General features: G+C 38.9%; 1 protein-coding gene across 1 annotated transcript; it reads left to right on the top strand.

Annotated features, from left to right (window-relative positions):
- Positions 1-526: 526 nt before the first annotated feature.
- LOC118793617 (solute carrier family 22 member 4-like) lies at positions 527-10,585 on the top strand. The gene is made up of 10 exons (XM_036551844.1): positions 527-883; positions 970-1,073; positions 3,304-3,458; positions 4,527-4,698; positions 5,079-5,220; positions 5,599-5,699; positions 6,675-6,889; positions 8,113-8,295; positions 8,598-8,733; positions 10,138-10,585. Exons 1-10 carry the CDS (start codon positions 527-529, stop codon positions 10,583-10,585), a joined length of 2,013 nt encoding a protein of 670 aa, XP_036407737.1.
- The last annotated feature ends 1,950 nt before the right edge of the window (positions 10,586-12,535 follow it).

The raw sequence follows: 12,535 nt of genomic DNA, 5'->3' as shown, positions 1-12,535 counted from the left end.
GCTAGGACCTTTGATTCACTGAATTCAGCCAAAAATCTTTTAAGCAGGCTTACCTATTGATGTCAGTGTGCCCTCATGCATGCTTACCAGCTGGTTTAACCAGCATGTGTCTTGCTAAAGGAAAGCATATATTTCACCTCCAGGTGAATTCAGCTTATTCATTTGTTTTCTTTCTTAATAGGGTGTGTATGGTTGCTCAGGGGTTAGGGCTGCCTTGCATCAGTTACCACACTTAAAACCAAGTCCAACGCTTAAGAAACTTTCTCCAGTGGCACTGTGCGTGAGACCACAAGCGTCGCAATGCAATACTCCTTCGTAAAACAGGAGTTGAAATAAGGAGGACAGAGACATAATCATAGATTAAATTGGGCTTCGTGGAAAAGGCAATCGCATCTCTTTTTTGCAGTTTTCATCAGAGTGCTTAAGTTTGCTCTTAAGACTGCTCTTAAATATTTTTAATATGTAATATGTGATTGAATTGTTTTTTTCTACAAGCGTCTGATTGCATCCCAGTTTCCGTTTCCAAATGAGAGATTACGAAGAAATTGTATCTTTCCTGGGGGAATGGGGGCCGTTCCAAAAGACTATTTTCTTTTTGTTGAGCGCTAGCAGTATTCCCAATGGATACGTGGGGATGGCTGTGGTTTTCATCGCCGACGTTCCATCACACCATTGTAGGCTCCCCCTTAACTTAAGCAGTGCTGTCTTCGAATTAAATCAGTCTATACCAACTGAGGAGGTGAAAGGAGAAATCATCCTCAGCAGGTGTACTCGTTACAAAAACTTGGACGGTTTAGTCCCAGGTTTTGGAAATGAGACGGAAGCATGCCTGGACGGCTGGGAGTTCAGCACTGAAAGATACACGTCCACTATTGTGTCGGAGGTGAGTTGACGTTTTATTTTGTTGTTTTCCATAACACCCAACATACATATATATGACATCTAAATGTTATTTATGTGTCACTACAGTGGAACCTGGTATGTGAAGATGCTTGGAAAGCGCCTTTCAGCGTAACAGTATTTTTCTTCGGTGTGCTGATAGGATCTTTTCTATCTGGACAAATATCGGACAGGTGGGTCATGCGCCTACTTGGAAATACAAAACGTCATTTAAAACATGCCAAACAAGAGGAGGAAATACTGAATACACATATTACAACTTCAGTGTCAAGGTATTTCAACGGGAAAATGCTGAAAGTCAAGCAAAATTTTAATTACATCACCCGAAGCACAAAAACGTGGTCAAAAAGGCAGCTGAGAATTATGCTCTCGGAGAGTGTAACAACTTTGATGTCATTTACAGCACAAAACCTTACCCGGCTGGAACATAGAGACTATTCGAGAAAATGTAGACTCAGATTCAGATATTTATTTTCATTTTGAATACTACTTGCCGGTAGTCTGCTTGCATATTGCGTCACCTGTTGAGTATTTGTAAGTAACGAATTCAGCCTATCGCAAAGCAGTGCTTTACTACACCCAAAATAGTGATTATTACATTGTGACTTATTTCCTTTTGAAGTATAGGATGCCTATTATTATATGTTCATAATATTTATGTCTAGTATTATACTACTACTTATATATATCCTGTGACAGCCGTACAGTAAAATGTAGGCTATATATGGTACTACCATCAGTAATGTCCAGGATAATACGCTACTCAACATATCGCAGACAGTAATTACATTTCAAAGCTGCTGAAGAAAAGTGATCGTTTGAATGTGTATAACTAGTGACTTTTGACGTAAAAGTACAAAGTACACTTTTCCTGCAGTCCACCATCCCACAGCCTACACCCTCTGTAAATTCATCATCTGTTTTTTTAAAAAATTGTATAGTGATGGCATTATCCCTTCAGGGACAATATCATTGTGTCATCCAGCACAGGGCAAGGCTTACTTACACAAAAGTCAGACTATTGATTTACAGAAGACTGTCTCTTAAATATTGACATCAGGGCATGCATACAGTTCTGGAAACCCAATCTGTAATTGTTGATAATTACTAATAGAATTACTCTATTACTAGTAATAGAGTTCTCAAGACAGTTTGTTAAGGAAAATAATCCTGTGTTTTGAATTACAAAAAATGGTGTTTCCATGCATATATTTTCCTATTGAAGACCCCCATATACCTAATCATCACATTAATTCGGGGAAAGGTTGTGGTAGGCCTACAGTTTGTTAATATAATGTAAATAAATCATTATATTTTTCTTAGTGATAGGATTGTCTTATTAAACACTTTATATGTCTATAAAAAATAAAATTAATATGTAAATACATATTCTGACACAGCATAGATCCTAAATAAGACCTGGATATATTTATGATTGTAAGATTATTTGAGGTTTAAACAAATCTTCTGGACAATGATGTGGTCTTTCAACAAGTTTTTTTGCACCTAGATAGCAGGGGCTTCAATTGGTGAAATAAAAAACATAGAGGAAAGCATAAAGTTGAGGGAAAAGCATAAAGAATGGAAAGTTAACAGGGCATAAATAAAATAAGGCAAAATCACTCCATGACAAAACAAAAGACAATTACAGAACCCAGAGGGTATTTGTTCAGAGTGCAGTCATACAGAAGGATACTGTGCCCACTTGACCAAAAAAAAAAAAAAAGCACAAATAACAGTCTGCTGAAGCGCTGATGCCCTTCTAGTTAACCATCACTTTTTAGGCAATTTAAACCTTCCGGTGGGCATTCGGAACTTAAACTAAAACAATTTTATCATCGTAACATTCTCCCTTGAGGGCATATAAACTTGAAAACAGGGAACAGGCTGTTACAAGGAGCAGGGTGAATCCAAACGCAGACTCAGACACAACGGTTGGGTCCAACCTTGTTTTTTTTTTTTTTTTTTACCGAAGGAGAGAGAGAGGCAAAAAAGCAGGCTTGGTACAGGAGTGCATGGTAACTCAAGACTGAGCAACAAGCTTGCAAAATGGCAGGGCTTAAAGAACAAAAAACACAGGTAACTCAACTAACTCAACACAGGTGGAATGAAACAGGGAATAAAAAGGAAGCAAGGCCATCTGGTCGTTGTTTCAGGAAGCAGCAGCCGGGAACCCTGACAGGCAGTTATGATGCCACCTGTTGGTCATTCCAGGAAGGAAATCCTGACACAAGCACACTGATGATTTCACCTCTCAGGTCATCACAATCTGAAATAATGACCCCAAACTCTTTCACAGATGTTCAGAAAAGTTCACTTTAAGATTCATACTTCCTAGATGTGTGTTTTTAGAGGTACATTGCAAGGGCAGTGTTACAGTATGCTGTTGTTTTTCCTCAACAGATATGGAAGGAAACTCATTTTCTTTGCCACCCTGGCATTACAGACCATTGCTAGTTTATTGCAAGCTGCCTCAAACAGCTGGGAGTTGTTCTGTGTGTTCTACTTCATTGTCGGAATGGGACAGATTGCTAATTATTGTGTTGCCTTCATTCTTGGTAAGTTTGATCCTTGAACATTCTGATGCAAACTAAAAATTGCCTGCTATAAAATTGACATTATACAAACTTGATTTTTATGAGAAAACTCAAAAAATTGAGTCAGACGTAGAATTAATTATATTGAGTAGTTAGTGGGAGGTTAGTTAGGGGACTTGAACAGTTGAACATGCAGTGAGTCAGTGAAATACTTGAAAGAGAGTTTACTTTTCTATCAGCAGGTTGATCGAATGTATTACTAATAGTTTCTTACCTCTTCCAAAAAGAAGAGATTGAAAAACCATCTGGTGTGGGTTCATGAGCTGACCTAATGTGAGCGATAAATACAATAAATGCTATTGGGGGCTTGGCCAAAGGTTGAAATTGCAGGCTTGGAAGAATGGAGTTACCTGCTGGGAAATAGTTTTAGAATGAATGTAACTGAGGCAAAAAGGGAAAACTATGCTATATTAATTTGCTAATGGGTAGTGAGTATGCAACGTATCTTCACATCCAAGATCTTCCGTATATTGTTTGAATATTTTTGAGGTCTCTGGTGGTTTCATTTACAGTAATATGTGAACGATCTACGGTGTAGTTTAGAATAATATTTAACTCTCCAGTGATGATTAAAAGGAAATTTGGAGAATGTGTTAGTTCAGACTGGATCTAGTTCTATGATTGGAAAAAGGATGGGTGGTCAGTGCTGGGGTTGTGTTTATCAGCTATAGTGATGGAATTTATTGCAATTTGTTCATTTTGCACAATGCTTATATTAAAATGGTTAATTGCTAAAATCAGGCTCAGGACAATTAATAGCTTAAAGCTAAGGTCTCTGACTCCCCTGATGTGTAGATCACTGGCCCTCACTGGTTTAAACAGTTTAATTTGGTCAATGAATAGGCACATACTAAGAATTCATCCTTGTTAATAATAACAAATATCTACATTTTAGAAGTCTATGGCAATGATTGCAGCAATGGCATAAATGATAGTATAGAAAGCATATTTTTAAATGTACTGAAAGATAATGCTGTTTGAAGCAACTGTGGACTCAGCACTTCATCCTTTCATTTTGTCACCCCTCAGGGTCTGAGCTCCTCAGCAAGTCTGTTCGTATTCCATTTTCCACTCTTGGGATCAGCATGTGCTACGCTGTGGGATATGCCTGTCTCCCTTTCTTTGCCTACTTTATACGGGGCTGGAGAATGTTACTGCTGGCCTTATCCATCCCAGGATTCCTATATATCCCTCTATGGTGGTGAGAATATTTTACAAAGTGATCTATATTCTACTGATTCTACTAATCAGTAGATTCTACTAAGTATATTCTACCTTACTATTTTTAACAAATCTTCCTGGTGTTGAACACACGAAAACCATGATAATGGGATAATTTGGAAATACTCAGTTCAGTGCATCTTGTGTCAAAGCAACTGTCCCTCTTTGTGAAGTTCAAATGATGAAAGTTACCCTGAATTCCTTTACAAAAAAACTGTGGTATACATATAGATAAAAGAATTTATACATATATATTTGTTTGTTTCTGCTGCGGGGGGGGGGGGGGTTCAGGGGCAGAGATAATCTTGTGACTTTATGGATTTTGCTGAGATGAGGATGTATTCTACTTGCTTCTGCTAGGTACATCCCAGAGTCTCCTCGCTGGCTGCTGTCTCAGGGGCGTCTGGAGGAGGCTGAGGCCATAATTCGGGCTGCTGCCTGCAAGAATCGGGTCACAGCTCCTGATGTCATATTCAGACAGGATGACTGCACTAAGCTAATGGTGACTGGGTTCAGTGACTGACAGTGTGGCATTACACAAATGCTATTTACATTTCACTTTTTCATTTTCAATGTATCCAGTAAAAATATACCTTATGCTGTTGTTGTTGTCATTCTCTGAATATGATTCACTCACTAAAACCACCCTGTGGTTGTTGGGGTTTTGCTAGCCTGTTAATATTTTCCAGATATTAACAGCAGGTGTCACAGTTATTGGGTGAAGTAGAATGCAATTCTTTAATATAAACAACCATTTCCCCTTTTTTATATAATCATATATATTTTTGTTCATTTACATGGACTGCATAGATTCCTTTGACATCCCCTGTTGTTTCTTTTGTTTAATTCAAATTGTTGCAATTGATTGTTTCCCTTTTAGGAAACAAATGACAGTAAGAAGAGTGAACATCTTTACACATGGCTTGATCTCTTTAAAACGACAAACATAAGGAACATCACCATCATCCAGATAATAGTTTGGTAAGTTAGTATTTGCATCCGTGTTTACAAGCGATTCAGTCATCATGCTTTTAAAATAACAGCTGCAGTCAGATGTTGATCATGCTTACAGTTTCAAAAAAGTGAAAGTTTTCAGCAACATTCAGCTTCATTTAATCTGTTTGGTAGTCAGAAACAGTCTTAGAGCAATGCCTCAATATAGTAAAGTGCTCGTTGCATATTTTGAAAGAGGTATGCAAACACAGGAGATACATTTAGAAAGCTAAGCTATCACAATCACAGACAATTGTATGCAGTGCTTATTTAGATGCATTATATAAATAGTGTGGGGCTCTAAATGCCCTGATAAAATGGATTTCACACAAAGCGATGAGACAAAGCTGCTGCAACATTCGTTTCCATTTCTCATAAAGGTCTGAACTGGAATGTAGTTTTCTAGGAGATATCAAATAAAGCAGACAACCAAAAGAGATTTGTTTTCACAAGAGAAAATGGTTTCCTATATACAGTAGCAATTGCTTTTTTGGTATGGTGACTGTGTGCAATGTTGCTGGTGCTCCACAGTGAATATTTATTGCTGGCTATATTTTTCTGTGAAAATGTTGATCTCTCCAGAGATGTAGTATGACACCATTTATCATTTATCTTAATTCTTCTAAATCTGTGCTATCGTGGAAACCAACAGAGTGAGGTTGTTTTATTTCATTTTTGAATTACTTACAATCTTGGTATCTTTGTTCAGTTTTAATTAATTCAGTTGAGATAAGGTTTATACACCTATAGACTTATAGGTCTATAAGATGCTGTGGTACCACCTGTCTTTCTGTGCCTGTATTTTCCCCTGCTATTTTCACCTTAATTCTGTGTACTGGTAAATTTCTAATCGCATTTCAAACATATATATAGTTACACTCCAAATATCAATGTCCATTACAGAGATTAAGTCAACAGCAGTGATGTGCCTAGGTGTGACCTTGCAGTGCTCTCATCCAACAGGGTAGTCATATCTATGACATACTATGGGCTTTCCCTTAACACTCCCAACATGAATGGGGATCCCTACCTCAACTGCTTCATCTCTGCAGCTACTGAGTTTGTGGGCTACGGCGCCACCTGGCTGTTCCTGTGCTACATGTCACGCCGTTTCTCTCTCACCTTCATGTTGCTGCTCTGTGGAGTCACGTTACTGCTGCTCAAGTTCATTCCTGATGGTATGAGCAATGACAGGCCTTGTGGGATTCCCCCAAGGCCTTTTTATGCATTAGACAGACCAAGCTTTGGTTTGTTCTTTTTTATTTAGTCAAATGAAAAAAAATTACTATACAAATAAAACATAATGCACTGAAAATACAGTTACAGTCAGTGATGGGCAAAGTAATTGTCAGGTGTATTTTGATGCGAAATGGACATTTCACTGCAATGTTTTTGCAGCATGCATCAAGTTTTTTCACCTCTATTGGCAAAACTTCATACAATTGCTGTAAGACATAAAAGAAAACCTGCAAGGAGCTACAGAATAATAACTCATGGCATTGCTTTTGATTCTTAAGGAAGAGTAGGCTACTGTACATGTTTAACTGCATATTTACGATAGCCCCATTCACTTCATCTCCTGCTTTGATGTCTAGAAAAGAAATTAGGAACGTACACGGGAATCAGGGAGCAGCTAGGCTTCCTGGTGAAGATGTCTAAATGTATAAGTACATTTGTTAATTTTATTAAGTCAACCTGCTGCTGTGCAAACTGAAAAGGATTAAAAAACATCCTATGTATGTGACAAAATTTGCTTCAGACAGACTGTAAATGTGATCTATCGCTGTGTTGATTCCCAGTAGATTCACCTTTCATAGACACTAAGCATATGTCCTAAGACTGAAAATCCTTTATTGACAAACAATACTGCTTCTCCTCCACTACGCATGTTAACGCACAGTTTAAAAGCAAGTGCTATTGCAACTAACAACCCTCTAGGAATTCATAAAAGGAAATATATAGGCCTGCCTATTGCCAAAATGTATTATTTTGAAATGAAGCCACCTTACACTAAACAAATTGGTCCACATTACCGCACACAAACTGGACGATTACTCTTCCAAAGTAATATCTCCCAATATTTTCTAAATTAATCTGTGTAAATTGGTCCTATGTTTTTCACCGTGTACTGTTGATTTTTAATTTGGCATCAAAGAGCTTCCATAGGTTTTCTGCTTGATTTCATCGTTTTTTCTTAAGAAATAGTCATTTCTCCTATTTCACTTTTTTCAGTAAATGTCCCAGTAAAGTCCTGCATTGTGGAGTTTGGTTATATTCTGATTACATTTTGTGTATGATGAGATTGATTTCCTCATATGAGTGTCTATTTACTCAGATTCAGAGTAAACAGCTCTCTCACTTCATTCTGTTGGTAACCCCTCCCTCTTATTATTATCCTCAGAGCTGAACATCTTGGTCCTTACTCTGGTGATGACTGGAAAAACTGGCATTACTGCTGCATTCTGTTTTGTTTATATGTATGGCACAGAACTCTTTCCTACAGTAGTGCGCAACATGGGCCTAGGGGCCACATCCATGGCCTCCCGCATTGGTAGTGGTACCTCTCCCTACATCGCCCACATCGGTGAGTTTCACTGGAGTCAGTGTGCCTCAGAGCATCCAGATGGTGTTCTCAGTGTGAGAAGTTAAGTCAGATTTAATGAAGGGAGTGTGTGTGTCTGTGTGTGTGTGTGCGTGCGCACGCATGAGTTTGTGTGTGCATATGTGTTTGTTGCGTTAGTTGGGAGATGGTGAGGGAGGGTAGAATTACAGCCAAAGTTCTATTAATCCTCAAGTTCGAACTTGTTTAACTTCAAATACAGTGCTATCAAATGTGTTGTCTCCTTCAAAAAGTTCATGTCCATGTTTTTTTTTTTTCTTTTTTAGGAAAATACAATAAAATTATACCCTATATTCTTATGGGGAGTATTACTATTGTTACTGGTATTTTAAGTCTACTGCTTCCGGAAACAAAAGACGAAGAACTTCCAGAACATATCAGTCAAGTGAAACCTCTCAGATGGTATGCTTCCCCAATCTGGTGTTGTAATTATACCTTTCTCTAGTGTCACATGGAATCTAAAAATAAAACTGTGTTGTGTTCACAAATTACATCTTGCAGAAACAGACAGGGTTGCCATTCTACCTTGAATTAATATTGAGCTTGCTTCTACCCTAGCATTTGCATCAAACAGAGGCCTTTAACTGGAGATATGAGGAAAGAAAGGGAAGAAAACACAAGGTTGGAGAATGGAGCAGAGAAATTCCAGGAGGATACAGCACAGTCCGTTTGATAAACAAGTGTGGATGTAACTGAAAGGAAAGACACAATTTCATATAAAAACCCATTGTCATATAAGAGCTTATGGCAAACTGCCACCCCGAACAATCACATCATTACGTGATATATTGATCATTACACTGTGGACACTACATCCAGACCACTACAATAACTGGTCACTGTTATTTTTAGCTTTTTTGATTTAGTGACAACATTGCATGCAGCGGTACAAGGAGATCAAGTTTTGCCAATGGAAGGTTTAACAGCTGCTATGACAGTCTCTTTGTAAAGATGTTGACACTCATATTAGATTCCCTACTAGTACATTTGGCAGAAATTGTAGAGAAAGGAACGTACACTTTACAATGGAACTAATGTCTAGACTTCAGGAGAAAAAAAGTACACCTCCCCTTATTCTGCCTCTTTCTTCCCCATTCCATCCATTTTAAAGTATCTTGCCCTTCAGTATTTGTGTTGGTTTGTTGTGTTTCATTAGTTTCCTTTTTAAATCTGTTTGGATGTAGATACATTCATTTACATATGAATGACACAAAGAGTGTCTACCTTTATATACATGGGTGTGTGAGTGGGGATGGTAACTGGGAGGATTCAGAACTTATATGAACATGGTAGCAGATCTGTAGCTAAACTGTTGTCATTCACTTTTGTTTTGATTCAGATGATGGAACATACATGTATCTATTTGTACATGAATCAAATATCAGTCAAATAATGAAGAGTAAAGCCTAATAAAGTAGAAGATGCACAAAGTTCAGTCCCTGATAACAACTTAAATATCCTGTGTTCTTACAGACAGTCTCCAAAAATCCCACTTCAGCAGAAACATACCTCCTTTGGCAATGAGGTGGTGGATATAATGTATACTGTATATTTAATGTCAAATTGGTAAAAGTTGTTTATGTCCCCCTATTTTTAAGCAGGGACAAACCAGATAGGGTCACACTCATTTGCTTACAACACTCTGTGCTTATTTCTCCACCTCTACCCTTGGCTATACACCATTCAGAAGCGAGCTGCAGTCGGCTCCTCCTCTCACACAACACTGCTTATAAAGAAGCTGCAGGGTTTAAACAGAGAGTGACAGAGCAATGAGCATGCTGAGGGAAAACTCTGCACTCTTTCTAGTACTAATTATTTAGTTTTTTTGAACCATTCCAAATCCATGGTGATGAGGGACTATGATGAGATCACCTCTTTCCTTGGGGAGTGGGGACCATTTCAGCAGAGCATATTCATCCTGCTCAGTCTCAGCACTGTTCCCAATGGCTATGCTGGGATGTCCATGGTGTTCCTGGCTGGCACACCACACCAACACTGCAGTCTGCCTTACCTGAACGGGAGCATGACCAATCTGAGTGAAGCTCTGTCCATGGAGGAGGTAAAGGGTCACCTGGACCAGAGCAGGTGCACTCGTTACAAGTGGCTCAACAGCACCGGGAAACCATTTGGAAATGAGACTGAGAGTTGCATGGATGGCTGGGATTACAGCACAGAGCAGTATGTCTCCACTATAGTGACTGAGGTAAGAATGTTGCTTCTGAGCTGGATCAACTGGATGCTATCAGCTGCATAACTACGTCAGGTGGAGGATGGGCGAGAGTGACTCAGTGTGCTTCCAACTATAAATAATGTGGGAAATGCATGTGAATAAATACTGTTGAACAGCACATTTGGATCAACTTTTTGGAGCTTTTCACATAAGAAATTTACCATGATTTTCTGTACTGACTTCATTTAATGGAAAAAGCAGGATATGAATTTTAGGTAAAAAAAAGACCTCAAAACTTATATTTCTGTTTCACTGTGTTTCTCTTAACTTGAGGTATATAACACATTTCATTCTGCACAGCAGTTGAATTTAGAAATGACAGAAAAGCAGTAACGATGCCATTCTTCCAAATGAGATGAAGCATTGCCCTCATTTCAATTCTCTTATCTGTCGGCCACACGAGTTCCCTGCCATACTTTGGCAATATTCGAAACAGGCTGATCTTGCTTCATTCTAGGGAATTCGTCTGAGATACAGATAGGAGAGTAATTCTTGTTTTAACGTGTAGTCTTTAATATGTATGCTAGCCCTGAAAAACAGGTTCAAGACCATTAAAAGCTTAATGTGACTTTAATCCCCATTTTTGCCACCATACTCTTGTGCTGCAATCTTGTGGATCTGTGTGTTTCCTTTAGAATGGAACCTTGTGTGTGAGGATTCCTGGAAGTCACCGTTCATTTATTTTTGCTAGAAACTGCAGTCTCTGACCATCAGCTTCTTCAGTTTTCAACTCACAGTTTTGGCTGAAACTTTCACTATTCCCAACCAATTGTGTTAATTCCAGGCTAATTGAGGCTAATTCCAGAGTCTCCTTGCTGGTTACTGGCTCAGGGGTACATAAAGGAAGCACAGGCCATTGTCCAAGCTGCAGCCAAAAAAAAAAAAAAGCAGTGTCACTCCTTGTCAGGGCTCCTGCCCCCTAGCTGTTGTGCTTTTGTTTTTTTTTCCCTGTCCATGTGCTTTTGTTTTCCTTGTGTTCTAGCCCTGCCCCGCTCTCTGCCTTGTCTCCGCCCACCTGATTGTCTCCACCTGCCTGCCTGCACACCTGCATCCCATCACCTAATCAGCCCAGCCCTATATCTACCCTGCTTGTCTCTGTGTTGTTTGCCAGATCGTTTCAGTGTTTCTGCCTGTCTTGTTTCCTGCCTGTTTTTCCACTGTTAGGATTTTTGCTGGTTTTGCCTCGCCTGTTCCTTGACTTCGTTTTTTTTGCCTGCCCTTCTGTCCTGATTGCCTGATCTGCCTGCCTTCAAGGTTTGCCCCTGCCTGTTTCTGTTTTTGATCCTTGTTTTCCCCTTGGACTGCCTACCTGGTATTTTGACCCTGCCTGTTTTTGGAATGCCTGCTTGTTTGACGATTCTGCTAATAAACGCCTGTAATTGGAGCACTCGTGGTCCGCGTCTGAGTCCGTGCCTGAGTCCTGACACTCCTCCACAGGTTATATTTAGTGGAGTGGATTCTCTAAACTCATGGTAATATCTCCACTATTTTAGGTATGGGTTGTTCATCCATACTTTAACCATAACTTTACATCAAGACATTTAAGTCAAATTTTTTCCATATCACACTGTAGTTTGTGACATGCTCTTCGTAACAAGAGTGTGCATCAGGAAATGCTGTACTTGGATTTGAATACATGCATTTATGCATATTAATAATAGTATAAGTTTAAAGTGTTGCGTTTAAGTGAGCATGCTATATTTTTATGCTCAGACAATGAGAATGCTTACTGTGTGTATGGCTTGCATCATTTCCTCTTACTCTGATTCCAGCACAGTGACGCTCGCAGCACTAATACCTCATACTCATACCTGGATCTGGTCAGAACAAGTAACATGAGGAATATAACCATCCTCAATGTCATCATCCATCAACGTAACACAACATTCCAGTTTCTGTCTCAAAGCAGAAATTATTTGTGATATATATATATATATATAGTTTGTCTTCAAGTACATTTTACCTCCATTATAT

This window comes from Megalops cyprinoides, chromosome 18 (genome assembly GCF_013368585.1).
Source record: "Megalops cyprinoides isolate fMegCyp1 chromosome 18, fMegCyp1.pri, whole genome shotgun sequence".
Classification (NCBI taxonomy): domain Eukaryota; kingdom Metazoa; phylum Chordata; class Actinopteri; order Elopiformes; family Megalopidae; genus Megalops; species Megalops cyprinoides.
This window is presented reverse-complemented; position numbering and strand designations above follow the sequence as displayed.